This window comes from Anopheles coustani, chromosome 2 (assembly GCF_943734705.1).
Source record: "Anopheles coustani chromosome 2, idAnoCousDA_361_x.2, whole genome shotgun sequence".
NCBI lineage: Eukaryota > Metazoa > Arthropoda > Insecta > Diptera > Culicidae > Anopheles > Anopheles coustani.
The window spans coordinates 20,421,413-20,444,748 of NC_071289.1; the positions used below are offsets into that span (position 1 = coordinate 20,421,413).

General features: G+C 44.4%; 2 protein-coding genes across 2 annotated transcripts; both read left to right on the forward strand.

Moving 5' to 3' along the window:
- The first annotated feature begins 3,075 nt into the window (after positions 1-3,075).
- On the forward strand, positions 3,076-5,427 carry LOC131264061 (cytochrome P450 CYP12A2-like). Its single transcript, XM_058266350.1, has 8 exons — positions 3,076-3,292; positions 3,366-3,612; positions 3,675-3,791; positions 3,853-4,009; positions 4,073-4,188; positions 4,250-4,406; positions 4,466-4,714; positions 4,780-5,427. Exons 1-8 carry the CDS (start codon positions 3,076-3,078, stop codon positions 5,122-5,124), a joined length of 1,605 nt encoding a protein of 534 aa, XP_058122333.1. The 3' UTR covers positions 5,125-5,427.
- Positions 5,428-5,953: 526 nt separating this feature from the next.
- On the forward strand, positions 5,954-22,144 carry LOC131264062 (uncharacterized). The gene is made up of 31 exons (XM_058266351.1): positions 5,954-6,158; positions 6,614-6,860; positions 6,936-7,052; positions 7,122-7,278; positions 7,342-7,457; positions 7,526-7,679; positions 7,747-7,995; positions 8,068-8,388; positions 9,151-9,359; positions 9,432-9,548; positions 9,615-9,771; positions 9,837-9,952; positions 10,026-10,179; positions 10,241-10,489; positions 10,552-10,872; positions 11,900-12,125; positions 12,569-12,815; positions 12,891-13,007; positions 13,078-13,234; positions 13,298-13,413; positions 13,482-13,635; positions 13,703-13,951; positions 14,018-14,338; positions 15,270-15,294; positions 15,365-15,611; positions 15,870-16,026; positions 16,094-16,209; positions 16,276-16,432; positions 16,494-16,742; positions 16,806-17,110; positions 22,057-22,144. The coding sequence occupies exons 1-31, from the start codon at positions 5,954-5,956 to the stop codon at positions 22,142-22,144; spliced, it is 5,820 nt and encodes a 1,939-aa protein (XP_058122334.1).
- Positions 22,145-23,336: the final 1,192 nt, after the last annotated feature.

Below are 23,336 nucleotides of genomic sequence, written 5' to 3' on the forward strand. Positions count from 1 at the left end.
TAGTAAGTGTTCCATTTCTTCCATTTTCTCATTACGTTTCCGAGTGGCCATTTTATTATTTGATGGCATATTAATCGCTTCAAGGTTATACAGCTTAATGAAACGAGAATCAACGTGTATTGATTCAGGCCGTGTGTAATTCAGGCCATTGCAGTCATGGCCTTTAAACGGCTGTTTAAAACTGCGTACTAAAAACTTCATTCCACCAAAACAAAGCAAAATTGACTAGTCAGAATTCAAGCAACAACGGTAAACGCTATGAGCTGTCAGTTGTAATAAAATCGCGTATTTCGAATTCGCGTATATCGAGTATAGCGTACTGTGGGGACTTACTGTACTTTGATACTGTTTTTTTTGATTTTTGGTATACTTTGATATTGTTTTATCATTGTTAATTTTCATCTTTAAAACCTTGGTAGAATAAATTTGCATTGAACTTGTTTCAGTCTAATTTTTCCGTTTAAAGTGCCTGCGATTTACGGAGGAGCATATATAACAACATGTAAACAGTGGAAAATGGAATAGGAATTACCAATCACATTATAATGCTGATGAATTTATAGAAATGATTGCGGCTTAAAACTAGCATTACTAATGAACATTTGTTATAAGATTTGTAGCCGAGATAACAAAAATAACAGAATACTTTTTTGAATGTATTCCTACTGATGAACATGCTGCAAACATGTGTAATTGATTATAAGCTCTTATAAAATAAATAAGCCCACTTATTCGGTCTTTGGTTTATTTTAAACATTCAAAAACCCTGCTTGACAACGAAGTTATTTTTAAAAATTTGATTAAATAAATTTGTTCGTCGAGCTTGTAAGCATCGTGTTCACCGCGCAGATCGCTCACGCCTGATAAAGCGTGCAACGTCGTATCGTCATGTCGTCAGTAAGTTGTCGCCCTGTTCGCAAAGGAGCAGAAGAAAACCGATCCACCGGCCAAACTACCTCCAATGCCCGCAGGGCGACCGTCTTAACAGAAGATCCTGCGTAAGATCGTCTAGCTGAAGGTCAGCGTGTTTGCGCACTTTCTTTACGCGATTGGTCGCGCAGCCAATTACCGTGGCGCGCAGATGTTGTGTGCGAACGGTTCCGTTGAAGGACGTGGCGAACGGGGTGGTAATTAAATAATTACTGAACTTAACCAGCTCATTACTAGTTGACTTGTTTTATAACATTATTTACCGTCCGGTTGTCTCCGGCCCAGAAGTTGGAATTGTGTTGTCACCATTTGTTGTAGCTGCTGACTCAGGGTGCGGTTTGACTGGGATTGGTTTATGTCCAGTGGACTCATGTAACTAGTTGAGACAGTGGATTGGCGAGCAGCACATTTCCTTATACAGTTCTTATGCGTATGCCAACAAATTCCTTTTATTAAATTTTCAGAAAAATGTATAGGAAACCATTTTGAATACGGTTTGAAGCAAAATGGCCACTGTGTGAACTTAAGCCATTCCTAGCTGTCTCACTCTGTACGAGTTCGAAAACTCAGTACCAAACCGATGGTCCATTGCGGTCCCCCCAAAGTGCCTCCGTTTGGGGCCAATTTTGTTGATGAATCACTCCGTTAATTGGTTTAATTTCCCTCCACACATCCTGCGGTTCCGTGTCGTTCGAAAACGTGTCGCTCGAGGACTCGCTATTATGGTGCGCGCAGTCTTTTTATTTTCATTCCTTCTCGCGTTTTAATTGGAAACTTTCTCGCTGTGCACTACATTTCCTTCCATTTCGTTCCGCTCGATTGGAAACTTGTGCCTTTCGGACGTGTATGTGCGCTGGGGTTTGGATTGTGCAACGCAAGAAGGGAAGAAAATCGAGAAGTGAGCCGGTTAAAAGTGCCGCAATAAAGGAAAACCCATTATTGTACCCCCAAGGGTGGCGCGGAAGGTAATTGAAAAATCAATCAAAATGGCACCAAAGCGTCCGTTGGAGGAGAGGCTGCTGTTCGCTTTGATCGGTCCCTCCTTGGATCGGTGTTGATGAGCATGGCGTGCGTTCCCTGAGCGCCAAACGGGCTTTGATGTCGGGCGACATTCGGGCGAATCGCTCCGATCGTGGACGCGAATTGGATCTCAGATAAACCAATTAACCGGATTCAACCTGGCAGCGCTATCTCTGAACGAAAGATCGGTTGATTTTATTTAAACATTCAAAACCAAACCAAACTTCAAGATGTATTCTGACGTCAAACGGTTTCTCTGCATCTTTGCGGTGGAAGAAGGTGATAATTTATATATTTTCTCCAGTCATCGTTTACCTCGGCCAACATTTTATCGCTGAATCGCGTGTTACTAGACTACGTTTTCGATGGATCTTTTTACTCACTGAACTGACTTTTGAAGAGAGGCTACGAAAGGTTTCAACATAATTATCTATTAAGGCTTTTTTGTTATATAATTCTTAGTACAATAAATACTTCTAACACCTTCACATTTATGCTAAATATCCAAAGTATTAGGAAGTGAGGAAATTTAAATCAATAGACAAAAATAGATGTAGACGAGGTGAATTCAAACGCATTGGAGTTAATGCGCTGTTTCAATCACCGGTGGGTTAGAGGCAAAGGCAATTGGCAACGATTACTAGCAATTTACTTTTCAATCTTAATTATAAAAAAATATTTAAAAAATAAAATTAAAATATTCAGTATGTGTCCCACACGCACGTGAAAACAAAATTGACTATGCATAATCAACAACTTGATTGTTCTATTCGAAATAATCCACTAATCGCAGAAATAAGGCTAGACACCTCGGGGCAATTGATTCATCAACGCAAACGTATGTCTCGCGGATGACCTTCGGTCGGGACGCTACCATAACGTCAGACGCGATTAGATAAACGCACACGAGTGAAGGCGCACTGGCGCGGATTGAGATTAATATTTCGAGTAATGCAAAAAAAAAGAATCAACTAACAGTTGCCGCCCTTGCACGACTACAGCATCGCGGGACGATGACACGACCACCACAATCCGGCGATTGAAATTTCTAACATAACAACCCTGGCTCACCGACTCGGCACAGTGTTCAAAGTAATCATCGCCGGTGCGAACGTATGTCCGACGATGCTAAAATTAACCACCAGCTTGCTCCGCTTCCGGCCCGGTGCCGCGTATCCACTGGCCGAGGGAGGTTGTACCGTGCGCTGGCGTAGTGCACAGTCTCAGCCGGTCACGGCAAGTGACGCCACCGAGCAAGATCCGGAATGGGACAACGCCCTACCGTACGAGAGCATTCCAACGCCTTCGTTGTTTGGGTTCTTAAAAGAATTCGGACCATTTGGTAAGTGTGCGAACGAACACACACGGTTACTGTAGGAGCAAGTTTTTAATACTCTTTTTTCAACACGTTCCAGGAAAGTACAAAAATGCTACGCTGCAAGATATCAATCTACGGATGCGCGAGTTGTACGGATCGATCATACGGATGAAGGGACAGTTCGGTAGGGAAGATATCGTTCTGACCTTCAATCCGGGAGACTTCGAGAAGGTGTTCCGCTCGGAAGGTGTTTGGCCACGGCGCACCGGGATGGACGCGTTCGTGTACTACCGGAAAAATGTGCGCCCAGAGTTGTTCAAGGGCTACGGAGGGCTTCTGGCAGAGTAAGTACTCTACTGGTGGGTCTATTGATGCACAGATGTATAGCTTTTTCTACTTGTCATAGACAGGGTGAAGACTGGCACAAGATGCGCACGATCGTCAATCCGATCATGCTGCAGCCAAAGATCATCAAGCTGTACATCGAAAAGGTGGACGAAGTGGCGCGGGAGTTTATGAGCATGTAAGGTCACGAGATGGTTTTCGTATTCTGCTCTTTTTCAGTACCAATACTTTTTTTTCAGTATCAATGATCTGCGTGACGACAAACACGAATTACCGGCCGACTTCAACGAATGGCTAAACCGTTGGGCTTTGGAGACGATGGGTGTGCTGGTGTTGGACACCCGACTCGGAGTACTGAACAAGCAACAAACGCCAGAGGTCAGCAAGCTGATCAGTGTAGGTATTCCACTAGATCGAAGCAAGAAGAGCCATTTTTAATATAGATCACAACCTCAACAGCTTACTAAAGATGCGGTGACTCTGTTCTACCAGTTGGATATTCTACCAAACATTTGGCGAAAGATTAAAACACCCGGTTTCTATAAGTTGATTCGGACGTTGGATGAATTATACTAGTAAGTATATTCAGGTATCACAGATTGACTTTTGGCAATGCAACGATAATGGTCTCTTAAGTTTAATCTCAGGCAAGATCGATGCTGCTGTGCAGAGGATGGAGAAGAACCCGAGCGCTGACTCTGACAGCTTGAGCATTCTGGAGAAGCTTCTCAAGGTGGACCGGGAAGCTGCATTCGTAATGTCACTGGACAGTCTCTTTGCTGGTGTAGACACGGTATATGTGGATAGTAAAAGTTTGTTACCGATCAGCTTACATTGTGATTCTGTTCATAGACATCATCCGGCTCGACAGGAGTACTTTACTGTCTCGCGCGCAACCCGGACAAGCAGGAGAAACTTCGAGCGGAACTCAGAAAAATCCTTCCAACCAAAGAATCCCACCTGACGCCGGATAACATGAAGAACATGCCGTACCTGCGGGCGTGCATAAAGGAAGGACTCAGACTATATCCGCCAACATCTGGGAATGGTCGGTGCACGGGAAAGAACCTTGTCCTACAGGGCTATCGCATTCCCAAAGGGGTAGGATCACGTTTTGCTTAATCTCAAACAACAGTCAACACATTTTCGCTTCATTGTCATCATAGATCCTGGTCGGAATGGGTCAGTTGGTACTCCAGCGCCAGGAAGGTCAGTTCACCAGGCCAACCGATTTCGTCCCGGAACGTTGGCTTGCCGGGGCGGACACTGCGTCGACCGGTTGTCCCAGTGCTAAGGAGGCGCATCCATTCGTGTACATGCCGTTTGGATTCGGAGCGCGCACATGCATCGGCCGACGGTTGGCCATGATGGAGATGGAGATACTGGTATCGAGGATCATCCGGAAGTACGATATCCGCTGGAATCACGGAGAGTTGAAGTACAAGGCTACGATAGTGAACATACCGGCGAATGATTTAAAGTTTGAAATGAAGGAAGTAAACGATTCTTGAACTATTGTAAGTCAGAACATGTAAATTGGCGAATCCACGTACAACAGGGAAACAAGTCTCGTAAGCCCTTAACGGGCAGACATGACCAAGAGGTCGTTACGCCAAGAAGAAGAAGAAATTGGCGAATGAAACGTAATCTATTAAAAAAAAGATAAGAGTGTGAAGAGTACAAAAAGTATAAAAAGATACCTTTTTTTCGCGGAGATAAAAAAATGTAAACAAACCTTTCAGTGAAGGCGTATTGTGAACAAATATGGGCATGGTAATCAGCGGCAATTGACGCGATATTTGCCAGTCATGGCTGGGACGTATCTAACACCTATCTCATGCGGCTTCTACCAGCGCGACCCTTATCGTTCCAACACACTCTAATACCGGACGCTGCTTATTGATGCTACCAAGATAGCGAACAAACATAACTCACACTCTCATACCTCCTTTGTGGCCACGCATAAGTCAGGGTGTTTTGGCGTTACCGAAAATTTAAAAGAGTTCGGCGTACACCGATCAAGGTCATGCTGGCTTCGAAGATCAAGTCCATCTCCACTGTTTGTACGAGAGGAGGGGACGGTGTGGATTGTAAACATTTTCGTCTCTATGTTACTCGTACAGTGACAGGCAAGTTTAGCTTTACATATAGTCGGTCGAGCATTTGCGCAATATTCGGCAGTCGCGATAAGCATCCCCGTGTGGCAAGTGTATTCGTTACTGTTCAGCGGACAAATTCGGCCAGTGAAAAACTCCTCTGCTGATCGCGTTGCCAGCAGTATTGCGGAAGCATTCGTCCGGAGCAATTGAAATTCGCTAGTGGCGTCTGAGGGAAGTTAAAATGTTATCCAGTAATGTAGTGTTGAGGAAAAGTTTGGCCAAGGTTTGCGGTAGCACCTGGTCCGTACGTTGGCGTAGTGTGCAGGCTCAACCGGCCAGCGTTTCGACGGACGATGGAATCGATTCGGAATGGGAGTCGGCTAAACCGTACAGCTCTATACCCGGACCAAATATGTGGCAGCTATTCAGAGGTTTCGCCAAGGGAGGTAAGATATTGCGATTGGAGATGGCATCAACGGAAGGGCCATAGATGAACCTTTGTTTTCAGCCTGACGTCACGGCACCTGCTAATCACAAAAGCACCAGCTTGACGTGCGCTCCGTAGATCGATCAGATGAGACATAGTCACATCAGATGAGACACACACACCAGCGCATGTTCTAACCGTTCCGCGGAGTTGTTTTTTCGCGGTTGCCGCGATGATGCCGCTTCTATAATAATGACAACAAAACAGCTGGTGGTACGGTTGTTTGAACAACACGAGCGTAGTTTGGTATGGGTGTGTCGCTATGTAGACGCTACTGACCGTGCGTGTTTACAAACGTTTCTAATGATCGCACGACGACCTTCACGGTTAGAGTTCAAGTTGAAGTTGACGCTTGGGTGAAGGGATTGGTTTTCGTCCGACATCATTCACACCCGAGAATTTCGTTCTTTAAAGGCCGTTACGCCGATATGAGCCTTGTGGAGATACACAAGCGAATGCGGGACGACTATGGACCGATATTTAAAATGCCAGGCATGATGGGCAGGCGGGACATAGTAATGAGCTTCAATCCGGACGATTTTGAGAAAGTGTTCCGTACGGAGGGTGTGTGGCCGAAACGGCGAGGCTTGGATTCGATGACGTACTACCGGCAGAAGGTGCGCCCGGAAGTGTTTGGTGAATTGGGTGGTCTGGTGTCGGAGTAAGTAGGAAGCGATCGGTCGAAGGATCGGGTGAAGGGTTGCTTTGCTAAGGCGTTCGGTTTGGCGGTTTTCAGACAAGGTGAAAGCTGGCAGAAGATGCGGACGATCGTGAATCCAGTCATGATGCAACCGAAAACGATCAAGCTGTATGTCGATCAGGTGGATGAGGTTGCACGGGAGTTTATGACCATGTAAGCAACTACAAAAAGGGCCGAAAAAGATTCAATAATAATTTATCAATGTGACTTAATTAATTCAAGTGTAAGTAATTTACGCGACGCCAAGCAAGAGTTGCCGGCGAATTTTGACGAATGGATCAACCGGTGGGCGCTGGAAACCATGGGAGTACTAGCTCTAGACACGAGGCTAGGAGTTCTAAAGAAAGATCAAACGGCAGAAGCGAAGAAAATTTTAGCTGTAAGTAAAAGATGATAGATTCGATATTTCTTCTCTACTTACAAAACATCCATTATGACACAGTTGGTGCGTGCTATTTTCGATCTAATGTACGAGGTAGATGTTCTTCCATCAATGTGGAAATACTACAAAACACCAGCCTTCAATAAGTTGATGAAAGTTTCCGATGACCTGACGGAGTGAGTAGTTTTAACCAAAGATCGTTCATAAGAAGTTTATTTCAAGCCGTGTCCTATTTCCAATACAGTACTATTATGGCCAAAATCGAGGATGCCGTGGTCAAATTTGAGAACAACCCACCATCGGAGGGTAACCAAAGTGTCCTCGAGAAGCTGTTGAAGATCAACAAGCACGTGGCGGTGATTATGGCCCTGGATATGTTGATGGCAGGGGTTGACACGGTTTGTTGGGTCGACATCTTTGTGTGTTACAATTTCACTGGTCAACAGAACGATACTTCTTTTGCAGACTTCCTCAGGATCGATGGGTATTCTGTACTGTCTAGCAAAGAATCCTGACAAGCAGACTAAGCTTCGCGATGAGCTTCGTACAATTCTGCCTCGGAAGGACTCTCCCCTGACGGCGGAGAATATGCGCAATCTGCCATATCTGAGGGCTTGCATTAAGGAAGGGTTGCGCCTGTTTCCGCCAACTTCAGGCAATTTACGTGCGACGGGAAAAAACCTAGTTCTTCAGGGTTATCGCATTCCGATGGGTGTAAGTGTCAAAAACCCCTAAGATTATTTTTACCAAATCTTTGACTGTTATATAACTCGCTCCATTCCACAGACCGATTTTGCTATGGGATCTTTGGTGCTACAGCACGATGAAACGTTCTTCAAACGTGCGCAGGACTACTTGCCTGAACGTTGGCTCACGGAGCGCGATGGGGACATTCCGAGTGGTAAAGACACCAATCCGTTTATCTTCCTACCGTTTGGATTCGGCTCGAGAAGCTGCATCGGCAGACGGTTGGCCATGATGGAGATGGAGGTGATTACAGCGCGCCTCATCAGACAGTACGAGACTCGGTGGAACTACGAAGACTTCAAAACTCGTGCTACGCTGATCAATATTCCTGCGAATCCGTTGCGTTTCGAGTTGAAGGAGGTAGATCATTAAAGTGTTGGTTTTTTATGTGGGATTTTTATTATCGAACAAATATGTTATATTTAGTTATTAAGAGATGTTTGAAATACAAAAGTTCCTTTTTATTCTGTTTACCGTTTACCGTAAATTCCTGTATGAAACCGATAGTTATCAATGGAGCATTCAAGCCATGATCAAAATTGTCGAAATTGAGGGATGATTCATGACTTTTACCTTATTAGGTGAGGTTCTGTGTATCATCGACGATAAGACCGCTTATCATCCATGATAAACGAAGCTCGGCCAAATAAGGAAAATCCTCGATAAGATAAATGTTTCTACATGTTGAGCGGGGCTTCAATGAATTTGATCGGGTGTAGAATGTAGTGTAAGCTTATCGTTTCACCAGTGCGAACGGATTGTGAACCTAGCGGAGTAAATCATGGCTCTCGTACGACCTCAAGTCTGGAGTAGTATGCTATTTGCTGGACCCCTTAAGCCATCGCTGGTGTCCAGGAGGCTCCTAGTCTCTCAGGCAGCTCCAAATGTTGACTCGCGAGCCAGCGAATTCGTAGATCCTGAGTGGGAAACGGCCAGACCATACGGTGAAATTCCCGGACCATCATTTCTACAGGCTATAAAGGGTTTTCAGAAAGGAGGTAGCTTCTACGATTCCCTATTACTAGATAAATGTGTGGTATGTCAAATATTCACATCATCACACCGTTTCTTCCCCTTTCGTCAGGACGTTATGCGGACGTTAGTCTTCTTCAACTTCACCAGCGTATGCGTGAGGACTTTGGTGACCTTATTCGTGTGGCGGGTATGTTCGGACGAAATGATATTATTATGACGTACAGACCAGAGGACATCGAGAAGGTTTACCGCACCGAGGGTCATTGGCCGATACGGCGTGGTTTCGACAGTTTTACGTATTATCGGCAAAAGGTGCGACCGGACGTCTTCGGTGAAATGGGAGGCCTGGTGACGGAGTATGTCCAACGTCGATGAGACATGATGCTATTGGTGGTCTATTTCAATATTCTTTTTGTTATCTCACCTAGACACGGGGAGAAATGGCAAAAGATGCGGACAATCGTGAATCCCGTGATGATGCAACCGAAAACGATTAAACTGTACGTCGATCAGGTGGATGAGGTTGCTCGGGAGTTTATGAACATGTAAGAGAACAGAGTTAGCTTTACACCCGTACAGTGTCTCTAACAATGTGGTTACTTTTGTTTAAGTGTTTCCCAATTGAGAGACTCCAAAAACGAACTTCCGGCGGACTTTGATCAGTGGCTAAATCGGTGGGCGTTGGAGACTATGGGAGTATTGGCATTGGATACGAGGCTCGGGACGCTCAAGACGGACCAATCTGAGGAAGCCAAAAAAATCATCGCGGTACTGAAAAGGAAAGAATTGATTCTCCCTGAGAAAATAGGTTTAAATTCTGGAATTCTTTTTAGTTGGTGCGTGACGTGTTTGATTTGACCTACAAGTTGGATGTGGAGGTATCGTTATGGAAGTACTTCAAGACACCCACCTTTAAGAAGCTGATGGCTGTGTTCGACGAACTTACGAAGTAACTATACGCTACGTGTAATGTGTTTCATGCCTTTTCTTATATCTTTTTTGTCTTTTCATCTTCTGCTTAGCGTAATCATGGCCAAGATTGATGTTGCCGCATCGAGAATCCAGAACAGCCCATCGCACGCTGAAAACCAGAGTGTCCTGGAGAAGTTGCTAAAAATTGACAAACACGTCGCAATGATAATGTCTTTCGATATGTTAATGGCTGGAATTGACACGGTACGTATAGAGAAGCAAGAGGAAATTGAACTAGTTTTTATCTGAGCTGGACGCTATGTAGACTTCTTCTGGCACGGTGGGAATATTGTACTGTCTAGCCAAGAATCCGGAGAAACAGACGAAGCTGCGTGAGGAGCTGCGTACCATCATGCCGAAAAAGAACTCGCCACTGACACCGGAGAACATGCGAAACCTGCCATACCTGAGGGCATGCATTAAGGAGGGTTTGAGGCTGTACCAACCTATAGCCGGTAACATGCGCGCAACAGGACGTGACATCGTGATCCAAGGATATCAAATTCCAAAGGATGTAAGTATTCGTTGACCACTTGAGTCCATTTCTATTTCTAACTAACCTTTTTTTGTTTATAGACGGACATTGCTATGGGAACCGCACTTATGCAACGTACCGAGCAACACTTCAAGCGATCTATGGAGTATCTGCCCGAACGGTGGCTCACGGAGCGGCCGGAAGACGTTCCCAGTGGAAAGGACGCCAGTCCGTTTATCTTCCTGCCGTTCGGGTTCGGTTCCAGGAGCTGCATCGGCAAACGGTTGGCCATGATGGAGATGGAGATCATAACGGCCCGATTGGTGCGACAGTTTGATATGCGCTGGAACTACGACGATCTGAAGTTCCGTACGGCGCTGATTAACGTCGCCACCAATCCGTTGCAGTTCGAGCTGAAGGAGGTAGCGGAATAAGTGAAAATGTTTCAAACAAGCTGACGAAAGAGCTTCTGCATTGTTCATAAATATACCACAACTGCTTGTCTACGCTAACTATTATCTTGAATGTGAATCACCTGTCCTTGGCCTACACCAAACAATAATATTTAGATTATTAAAGTAACTACTCTCCATTCTTTAACTCAGAATTGCCGATCTGAGGGATGTGAAACATGAACTGCCCGATGATTTTGATCAGTGGCTCGAGACGATAGGGGTGTTGGTACTGAATGAAACTGAACGCACGAAATGCGTAAAGCTGAGGCGGCGGAAGAGGTTAAGGCCATCATTACGGTATGTTTAAAGATTGAGCTTGCTTTGGCTGTTTCTTTGCCATGGTCAATTTTTCCTTCCAAGATAATTCGGGACATTGCATGTTCTGGGAAAATACTAAACTCCAACAAGAATGTGGCAGTTGTGATGTCTTTAGATTTGATTTCCCCTGGGGTGGATTCGGTATGAAAAACTGTTAGAATACCCTTGGTAAAAGATCGTGCTCATAGAACTTCATTTACAGACATCCTCTGCAGTTAGTTGCGTTTTGTACTGCCGCGACCCTTATCGTTCCAATACACTCTGATACCGGACGCTGCTTATTGATGCTACCAAGATAGCGTACAAACATAACTCACACTCTCATACCTCCTTTGTGGCCACGCATAAGTCAGGGTGTTTTGATCATATACGATCAAGGTCATGCTGGCTTCGAAGATCAAATCCATCTCGACTGCTCGAAAGGAGGGAGCGAAGATCGTGTGAATTGTAAACATTGGTGTCTCTATGTTACTCGTACAGTGACAGGCAAGTTTAGCTTTACATATAGTCGGTCGAGCATTTGCGCAATATTCGGCAGTCGCGATAAGCAACCCCGTGTGGCAAGTGTATTCGTTACTGTTCAGCGGACAAATTCGGCCAGTGAAAAACTCCTCTGCTGATCGCGTTGCCAGCAGTATTGCGGAAGCATTCGTCCGGAGCAATTGAAATTCGCTAGTGGCGTCTGAAGGAAGTTAAAATGTTGTCCAGTAATGTAGTGTTGAGGAAAAGTTTGGCCAAGGTTTGCGGTAGCACCTGGTCCGTACGTTGGCGTAGTGTGCAGGCTCAACCGGCCAGCGTTTCCACGGACGATGGAATCGATTCGGAATGGGAGTCGGCTAAACCGTACAGCTCTATACCCGGACCAAATATGTGGCAGCTATTCAGAGGTTTCGCCAAGGGAGGTAAGATATTGCGATTGGAGGTGGCATCAACGGAAGAGCTGTTGATGAACCGTTGTATTTTGCCTGACGTCACGGCACCTGCTAATCATAAAAGCACCAGCTTGGCGTGCGCTCCGTAGATCGATCAGATGAGACATAGTCACACACACACCAGCGCATGTTCTAACCGTTCCGCGGAGTTGTTTTTTCGCGGTTGCCGCGATGATGCCGCTTCTATAATAATGACAACAAAACAGCTGGTGGTACGGTTGTTTGAACAACACGAGCGTAGTTTGGTATGGGTGTGTCGCTATGTAGACGCTACTGACCGTGCGTGTTTACAAACGTTTCTAATGATCGCACGACGACCTTCACGGTTAGAGTTCAAGTTGAAGTTGACGCTTGGGTGAAGGGATTGGGTTTCGTCCGAAATCATTCACACCCGGGAATTTCGTTCTTTAAAGGCCGTTACGCCGACATCAGCATTTTGGAGATGCACAAGCGAATGCGGGACGACTATGGACCGATATTTAAAATGCCAGGCATGATGGGCAGGCGGGACATGTTGTTAAGCTTCAATCCGGACGATTTTGAGAAAGTGTTCCGTACGGAGGGTGTGTGGCCGATGCGGCGAGGCTTGGATTCGATGACGTACTACCGGCAGAAGGTGCGCCCGGAAGTGTTTGGTGAATTGGGTGGTCTGGTGACGGAGTAAGTAGGAAGCGATCGGTCGAAGGATCGGGTGAAGGGTTGCTTTGCTAAAGCGTTCGGGTTGGCGGTTTTCAGACAAGGTGAAAGCTGGCAGAAGATGCGGACGATCGTGAATCCAGTCATGATGCAACCGAAAACGATCAAGCTGTATGTCGATCAGGTGGATGAGGTTGCACGGGAGTTTATGACCATGTAAGTAACTACAAAAAGGGCCGAAAAGGATTTCAATAATAATTTATCAATGTGACTTAATTAATTCAAGTGTAAGTAATTTACGCGACGCCAAGCAAGAGTTGCCGGCGAATTTTGACGAATGGATCAACCGGTGGGCGCTAGAAACCATGGGAGTACTAGCCCTAGACACGAGGCTAGGAGTTCTAAAGAAAGATCAAACGGCAGAAGCGAAGAAAATTTTAGCTGTAAGTAAAAGATAATAGATTCCTTACTTCGTTCATACTAATAAAATCTTCAATATGTCACAGTTGGTGCGTGCTATTTTCGATGGTGCATACGAGGTAGATGTTCTTCCATCAATGTGGAGGTACTACAAAACACCAGCCTTCAATAAGTTAATGAAAGTTTTCGATGAACTGACAGAGTGAGTAGTTTTAAGCAAAGATCGTTCATATGAAGTTTATTTCAAGCCGTGTCCTATTTCCAATATAGTACTATTATGGCCAAAATCGAGGATGCCGTGGTCAAATTTGAGAACAACCCACCATCGGAGGGTAACCAAAGTGTCCTCGAGAAGCTGTTGAAGATCAACAAGCACGTGGCGGTGATTATGGCCCTGGATATGTTGATGGCAGGGGTTGACACGGTTTGTTGGGTCGACATCTTTGTGTGTTACAATTTCACTGGTCAACAGAACGATACTTCTTTTGCAGACTTCCTCAGGATCGATGGGTATTCTGTACTGTCTAGCAAAGAATCCTGACAAGCAGACTAAGCTTCGCGATGAGCTTCGTACAATTCTGCCTCGGAAGGACTCTCCCCTGACGGCGGAGAATATGCGCAATCTGCCATATCTGAGGGCTTGCATTAAGGAAGGATTGCGCCTGTTTCCGCCAACTTCAGGCAATTTACGTGCAACGGGAAGAAACCTAGTCCTTCAGGGTTATCGCATTCCGATGGGTGTAAGTGTCAAAAAAGCATAAGGTTATTTATAGTAAATCTCTGACTATTAACTCTTTCATTCGCAGACCGATTTTGCGATGGGAACTATGGTGCTACAGCACGATGAAACGTTCTTCAAACGTGCGCAGGACTACCTGCCTGAACGTTGGCTTACCGAGCGCGATACGGACATTCCGAATGGTAAAGACACCAATCCGTTCATCTTCCTACCGTTCGGATTCGGCTCGAGAAGCTGCATCGGCAAACGGTTAGCCATGATGGAGATGGAGGTGATTATTGCGCGCCTCGTCCGACAGTACGAGACTCGGTGGAACTACGAAGACCTCAAAACTCGTGCTACGCTGATCAATATTCCTGCGAATCCGTTGCGTTTCGAGTTGAAGGAGGTAGATCATTAAAGTGTTGGTTTTTTATGTGGGATTTTTATAATTGAACAAATATGTTATATTTAGTTACTAAGAGATATTTGAAATACAAAAGTTCCTTTTTATTCTGCATGTCATAAAATTTACTCTAAATTCGCTTCTAGAACCGATCGTCAATGGAGTATTCAAGCCATGATCAAAATTGTCAAAATTGAAGGATGATTCCCAACTTTTACTTCATTAATTACGTTCTGTATATTATGGGCGATAAGACTGCTTATCATCCTTGAAACGAAACTCGGCCAAATCCGGAAAAGCCCGATAAGATATGTAAATGTATCTAACGTAATATGAGAAAAAATTTCGAACAAGCTGACGAAAGAACCTCTGTATGGTTCATAAATGTACGAATAACACATCTTCACACTAACTGTTATCTTGAATGTGAATCACCTGTCCTTGGCCTACACCAAAAAATATCACCAACTAATAATCTGAAAGTCATGTCAGCTATTTAAAGGGAAGAAATCAATGTGTGGATATCTAGCTTTTTTCGATTGCGTTATTCATTCGTGCCGCGCCAGATAACACCACGACCTCCTGATAAGCGCTGCTGGTGATAAGAACCTTCTGAGACTGGTTCCTCTTACACGTCTGTGTAATTTCGAGCAACACGAATCATTTGTCTCTGGAATTTCGTTGCAAACAGTTCAGAAGTTCGCTACAGGGCTTGTTAAAGTAGGGAAAGCGTGTGTAGCAGTTAAAAATAAGTTGGAAAATGGCTTTGCGATTGATAACACATCGTTCGCTGTTGGAGTCTATTCCATTCCACTCAAGCGTCTGTTTAAGACTTCAAAGTACGCACGCAGTCTCGCAGTCTGATGAAGCATTCGATCTCGAATGGCAATCGGCTAAACCTTATCATACCATTCCCTCGCCAACGACAATGCAGTTAATTAAAGGATTCAAAAAAGGAGGTGATAGACACTAATCATGTCAAATTTAGACATTGTTTCAAGCATACCGGTTACACTTTCTGCTCTACAGGTCGCTACGCCGACATTAGCATTACGGAAATGCACAAACGATGGCGTGAGGACTTTGGCAATCTAATTCGAGCTCGCCAGATGTTGGGTAAGCCGGATGTCATTTTGAGCTTCGGTCCGGAGGACTACGAAAAACTGTACCGCTCGGAGGGTGTGTGGCCGTTTCGCCGAACGCTGGACACTATTGCGTACTACCGGCAGAAAGTGCGACCGGAAATCTTTGGAAAAGGGGGAGGATTAACTACGGTGTAGGCAATAGTTATTCGTTGGTTGTGTGATAAGTATTTCCGAGAGATAATACTTTTCGTTGTACTTGCAGACAAGGTGAGGAGTGGCAAAAGATGCGAACGATGTTGAACCCCGTAATGATGAACCCGAAAACCATACAACTCTATGTGGACCAGATGGACGAAGTCGCTCGGGAATTTATGACGCTGTTAGAACCGACGAATTTTAACCCAGTCTATTAATTTTATAAAGTAACTATTCTCCATTCTTTGACTCAGAATTGCCGACCTGCGGGATGTGAAACATGAATTGCCCGATGATTTCGACCAGTGGCTCAATCGGTGGTCCCTCGAGACGATGGGGGTGTTGGCGCTGAACACCCGCTTTGGAATGCTCAAAGCTGAGGCGGCGGAAGAGGTTAAGGCCATCATTACGGTATGTTTGAAGATTGAGCTAACTTTGACTGTTTCCTTGCATAAAATTGTCAATTTTTTCCTCCAAGATGGTTCGGGACATTGCCGACCTCACTTACCGGTTGGATATAGAGCCTTCAATTTGGAAGTTTTACAAAACGGCTACCTTCAAAAAGCTGATGAAGCTAAACGATGACTTTACTAAGTAAGTGGAAGACTTGTTTAAAAGTTCATTTCACTTACGTTTCGGTTCCTTTATCTCTCAATCTAGTGTGATTATGGCAAAAGTCGACGAAGCCATTGTGAAGTACGAAAAACATCCGACAGCGGATGGGGGAGGTCAAAGTGTTCTGGAAAAATTGCTAAACGTCAACAAGAATGTGGCAGTTGTGATGTCTTTGGATTTAATTTCCGCTGGGGTGGATACGGTATGAAAAATTACAAGGAAAACCTTGGTAGAAGATCGTGCTCATAGAACTTCATTTTCAGACATCATCAGCAGTTAGTGGTGTTTTGTATTGCCTGGCGAAAGACCCCACGCGACAGGCTCGATTGCGTGCAGAACTCAAGACAATTCTACCACATAAAGATTCACCTTTGACGGGAGAAAACATGCGCAACCTTCCATATCTGAGGGCATGCATTAAGGAAGGGTTAAGGCTGTACCAACCAACCATTGGGAACATTCGAACCACCGCCCGAGATCTCGTCCTTCAAGGATATCAGATCCCTAAGGGAGTAAGTAAGAGTAACGACTACTGTTAAGGGAGATCTTCAACAAATTCTCCTCATCTTTTTCAGACTGATGTGGCAATGTTGGCTCCTATTCTGCAGCGGGATCAAACTTACTTCCCCCAGCCGGAAGCCTACTTACCGGAACGCTGGCTCTCGGAAAGATCTGAAGGCGTACCCAGCGCAAAGGATTCACATCCATTCATATTCCTTCCGTTCGGCTTCGGAGCAAGAAGTTGCATCGGCAAGCGAATGGCCATGCTGGAGATAGAAATCATTGTGGCGCGAATCGTTCGACAGTTTGAACTGCGCTGGAACTATGAGGACCTCAAGATGACGACTCGGCTGATCAGTGTTCCAGCCAATCCACTAAAGTTCGAGTTGAACGAAGTGGAAAACTGAGCATTTTAAGGTATTGAATCACTTTACAAAACTGCTATTCTTGAAAAAGCACATAAATTGTTGTATATTGCATAGGTTTGAAGATAACTATTAAATATTTAATGCATCTTATAACCATCTCATGTCAACCAGAACTGTGCAAATAAATATATTTTTGTACCTGTAATATGAAACATTGTACTACAATGAAAATGCATTTATTTGAATGAGTTTTTGCAATCAGTATGTGTCTAAAACATCATCCGAATAAACACAGTATGCTTCGAAATGCTTCTGGTAGGTGTCATTTATCGAGAAAAAAAGGGAACAACAAAAGATTACGAAAATGATAACATAATTTACTGCCCATGATGGCTCGGTTGCGACGTCGCCCAGTCGAAGGGTTTGCGCAAAGCAGAAGGTGCATTTTTATCGCATCCCATCGCACGCTGCATGTTACGCATGGTCCGAGTGTCCGAGTGCATTTTTCCCGCCACTTTCCGCTACAAGCGCCGGGGCGGTGAATAATTACTGAACAAATTCATTTAAATTGTGCATAATTTCTCAATTATTCAGCACACGACGGTAGCGAAATGGAAATGAGCATCCTGGCGAGTAATCAGCAGCGAGCGCTCGTTTCTAGCGGGCTCCTAAATGAAGGTATGGGCAAACCTAACAAGTGAAACACTGCGACTCTCGGGTGGGCCGTTGCATAAACGCTCTCGGTCACCTCGTGGTTCATGGTGAAAATGCATTTCTGCAGTAATGAAGAAAACCCCAATCGGAGCCGCAGACGTAGCAATGCGAAAGAAAATCGGTGCCTTCCATCGTCAACACATTAGAATGCAAATGAGGGCTTGGCGAAACGTTTCCGTTGTTTACTGGCGATTTATATTTTTTCTGGAAGAAAAACTGTTTTCTGGAGCAGAAGCTTTTCCTAGCACCGTGATGCGTCTGTTGCACATATGTTGTGCATGTTGTTTTTCACTCTACTTGCTGGACTGTTTACGTGGTGTTTACCCCTCGGGCAGAACGTCATCATCGAATGGTACTCGCACTAGTCACGATTTAGACCAACGATTAGCCACAAATGGCTGCTCCATCACCTCGAGCCCACCATTAGGCGACCGTCGGCGGGATTAATGTGCATCATTTTCACAATTTCATTAGCATCGTTAATGAGCTCGTGCATCGATGTACTCTTTTAAGGGTGCTTTTGCGCCTCATCTCCTCCGGTCTGTGTAGTATTCCTTTCTTTCAAGCGCACGCAATAAGTGGGTGTGCCTTCCTAATTGAATGCCTGATTTATATACCCTTCATGAAGGGAACCGAAACTGCATTAGAGGGTGTTGATAAACCACACATGCAATCTTTATTGTTTCCTTTTTTTTCGTCTCGCGTTTCATTAAGGTAAATATTTTCCCAGCGTTTCGGTTCACGAATCGACGGAAACGCACATGCGAAACGCTCACAGCGGATCATTTATTTTTGTCTTCCATCAGTTCCCGTAATGCACCGGGCGAATTAAAGGGTACGATGATTGCTCAGTACCTATTAAGAAAAATGTAATGTACTCACAAAACATTACCCGATCGTGCTCGTTATGGTTAGGGAAAATTGACTAAACATGTAGGGAAAATCTTGGATTTAACTTTATGGAGCATGCAACATGTTTTCAGTGCATTTAGAATCCGCGTAATGAGAAGGCTGTATCTAATAGAGATAACGAACAAACATTTAAAGCCCAATTATTAGTCGCTTTGAAGAAAACCTGTAGTGACTTGTTCTACAATATATTTCAGATAAAAAATCTTTTAGTTTGATGGTGTATGGAAACATACTGTATTTTTCATGCAAAGCTTTTTATAATTGTAAAAGTAATAATTGCTATGACTTTGGTGCCCACTACAAACTCTTTAAGATTTTTCAAGAGTTATTGTTAGTTAAAAAATCAACTTGAACAACGATGTAAACAATCCAATCCAGCTGCAACTCATTTATAATCTCCAAAAATGGAAGACAAATACGACGATCATTAAAAACGCACCATGAAAGCTCGACCGAGTCCCGAAATAACCCAAAGGAGATGTTTCTTTCGTGCGCTCCTCCTGCCCACCGCCAAATTCGATGCTCTTTACCCTCACGAGCGTAGCTCTTGATTGGATTCCAACCTCGCCCGCTCATAATGCCGCATCCTGCCGGCTGGTGCTTCTATTTTTTCCTCCCGTTGAGTTGCCTGAAAAACATGTTAAGTGTAACTAACTCATTATGGTCCGACAATCTTCGGGGCGGTCAGATGAAGTCAAGCTTTTTCTCATTTTGTATGTGGTGTTTCAGATGTTTTTTTTTGCCGTTTGTCTCGGGCCTTAAAATTGTTCCCCCACTCTCCCACCAGTGGCCTTTCTTCTCCACCTAACGAAAACAGACGATTCTAGAGGTTCAACGCCATCGTTGGCTCTAAGCCTTCTTGATAATCAAAATTTCCTCAGGTATCCATCCCTTATCCCTCCACCCCTTTGTGGGCCACTGACATCTTCCATGCTTACCAGGCTCCCCGTAGTGGTAGTGCGCAGCCCGCGTACCTCATCCCGCATCGGGTCGCGTTGGGCCACTCCTTCCGACTGTTTGGGAGAAAAACCGGAATAATAAGAACGAACCAGCAGAGCATCATCATAAGAACGACGCGAAAGACCCGAGTGGATTCCCGCGGTGCAGCCACGGGCTCTCGAATGGGTTGGGAGTTAATTTGGAAACTTTAAATTATCTCATTATGGATGATTTCTGTTTCTTGGAAGAATACAACACTGGAATGGGTGTTTTTTATTCCTACAAAGGTGCGCTAGGATGTTCTTTCACCGCGCCGCCATTGTAATGTTGGGGAGTGTGTTTTCTGCTTTTTGGATTTTCTTATTCATAGGCTTTCAAAGCATACGATGTTTCGAACACGTTTGATCGTACGTGGACGTACCTTTTGGTGGCGTTTGATTGCTAGTGTTAAAGTTGGAAGGTTTGTTTCAGGATTTCACTAATTCCGTTTGGCACGCACCGTACGTTTATGCAGGCAGAAAATTGACACATTACTTATATTGTGCTGCACGAACATCGACGATGAGTGGCGGAAAAAAAGGAAACCAACTAATCTTCAAATTTGCATGATCTTTTAGATGGTGGGTATGTCATTGCATGCAATAAAATTGCCTCATCGGACGTCGATTTTGCAATTCAATAGAACAACCGCTTGGAAAAATGCTAGAAAATAGTAGCCATTCCAAATTGGTTTCTCCTGGTTTTGCAACAAAATTGCTTGCTATTTGATAAAAAATGCAACAAGTCTCATTCCACTCGAATGGAAAATGCATCGAAAAGCAATTGCGTAACGTGGTCAATCGTTCTGGAATTGCTGCTCGCTGGTGAAGTAATTTATTCATTACTAAAACATGTACGCGGACTTGAAGCGCACCCCGAAAGGAAGGGGTAGCTTTCCCGAGAAACCATTAGCTTATCGTCACGGCAACGAGCTGCGTTTAGGGTTCAAAATTAAATGGCCAACTAAAGGATGATTGAAGGTGCATGACATGACGGACGCAATCGATTGCCACTTTGTCGGTATGCGAATCTGGTATGAGAAATTGCGCTAATTTGAGAACTCGATTGTTAACATGCGACCAACTTGATTTAAGGTAAGGTAATTAACCCTTATAGTGGTAGTGGTTGAGAGAATTTTTATCCACTCTAAATTATGTTACGTTTTAGGGTTGTATGGCAGTTTTCTTATGAGCTGTTTGTTTTAATTGAGAACTAGAAACTAGAGAAAATGTTTCCAGTGACTCATTGGAAACAAATGTGCCCAACAACTTTCCCATGCCAACGAACCTTGGCGTATTACTCACGAATTCCAACCCAAAGTTCACCTGATCGAAACGGATGTCAAACGCGGCTGAAATATGAAACTAATGTGATGCACGAACCCCAATTTAGTTCACCGATTGTCCCTCGTCATAAATCGCGTATGGGCTCCACCAATCGGCCAACATAATCCAGTATCGATGGCTCATTATTTTCCGCGCCATGCCGATACCACGCTCGGTAGCAGCCCGTCTCGAATTGCGTTCATTTAAAATTCAAAATTTCCTAGCCCATCACACAGCTTGGCTTCTGTTTTTTCGGGACGGGCCCTAGACTAGCTTTTCGTAGACCTGGGTCGTCAGAAGAAAAAAGCCTCGCTATTAACAGGCATGCCGATGTTTCAGATCTAATGAAAGTCGTCGCACCGTGCACTGGAAAAGGCAAGGTTCACGACGGTCTAACAACGATGGCCCGGTTGGGTTTTGGAAAAAAAACAAAACAACGTAATAAAATAAAAATATCCTCCCAAACGAATGCAACCTTTTCGGAAAATGATCATCTTCATCACGCCGCGTGACTAAAACAAAGCAACAGGCATTCAAAACGCAAAACAAAAAACGAACACCACCAAAAGTCGTGATAAATGATTCGCCTCTCTTTCACTCGGCGCGCGGACGGACGGGTCCGGCGGCGGGTTGGCTGATTATCAAAAATAACACATTAGTTCCCGTTTTTATTTCAATTTAGCGTGCCAACCTCCTCATCATCGTGCTCGCCGTCTCGTCAGCGTCAACATTGGCAGCGGTCTTGTTTTTCCCCATGTACCGTCAGCGTAGCATAAATATTTCATGGATTATGGAGATTTAAAACGGTTTTCAAACGAAACTGAACCCCGCGCTGTCGGTGGGTTTCGATATTTTTCGTACTATCAAAAGTCGGAAAGAATTTTACGGAATGAAAATAAGTTCGAGCCGACGAGCCAACAACATAAAACCGTCTCTCGGTGCCTACGAACGGAGAATTTGATATCGGACTGAAACGAGAAAGCAAAAAGAAGGAAAACCAACACCAGCGAGCAATCGGGTGAAAAAAGGATAAAACCAAAAAAATCAAGGAACACCATCGCTCGAAAAACTGCCACCGAATTGTCCGGCGGTTTTCGCGAACTTCGGTTCGTATGATCAACCGCGAGGGAACCAGGGGGGTTCTGCCCGGGGGCAGGAGTCAGCCAGGTGAGCAGCCTGTCACGTTTGAAATTGGCGGCCATTTTTATTCGTTCCGTCAAGCAGCACTTTCGGGCGAGTGGCTTTTATTATTGCCTCTTTCTTTTCCCGTTTGCTCCTTGGAGGTGGCTCGCGTTTTTGGATTTGGTGGCGAAAAGCGAAAGGTGGGTAGCGAAACGAATGAACGATGGTGTTTTTTTTCGATGCCTCTTGCATTTGTCTGTTCCCCTTTTCGCTAACGTATATTACGATGTCCCCACGGTGATCTTCGCGAAACCGCGAACCCTTATGGGATCCTTTTCCGCGGTTTCATTCGACGTCAGAATTGGTGCATATAAAAATAATATTTATTCGTGGGCTCTTGCTCGGTGTGTTCTTTTTGTTTTCGCATGGATTCTGGAAATGAAGCACGGTTGGACGACATAATTTTTAATGTCGATATTCGCTGTGTAGCTGTTTGTTGTTTGCTTCGGTGGAAACCCCTTTCCGGACAGCGTTTGCCATGGGAATTGGAAAAGAACACATTTTGATATTTTATGTTACGTGTTCATCCAACAAGGAAGGGTCGATGGGAAAGAATAGAAAAAAAAACAAGTTAGCAGAACGTGTTGTGTCGCGGTTTTACCAGAATGCGCCCCGCTGAGGGAGGTTGTTTTTTTATTTCCTAGGAAATTTTTTATGATTCGTTCTTAATGCTTTTCGTTTTTTTTCTCTTCATCTAACGCGCTTGTTAGGGCTTTTGGTTGATATTGTCGGTGGAGCTTGGCACAAACGGAATTTACCCTTTTTTCGTGATACTTATTTTTGCTGCACAATTTTACGATACTCATCTACCATCGGTAACATTCCATCACCCGGAACCCATCCTGATTATCCTCCGCCATCGGCAGTGCAGTGAATCGGTGGAACCTTTTTCGATTCGGTTATAAATTTTATGATGGTTCATAAAAGTTAGTCACTCATATCACATTAATAAACAAACAAAAGCAAAAAAACGGAAGGTAGTGCGTTGATTCAAGCGCGTTGGCGGAGAAATCAAAAGGACACGACAAAATAAAATTCTAATCAGTCTTTGCTACGACGCTCATTATGAAGGATCACGAATGAAGAACGGCTCCAACTGGTTTTAGTAAATTGATACGCCACGATT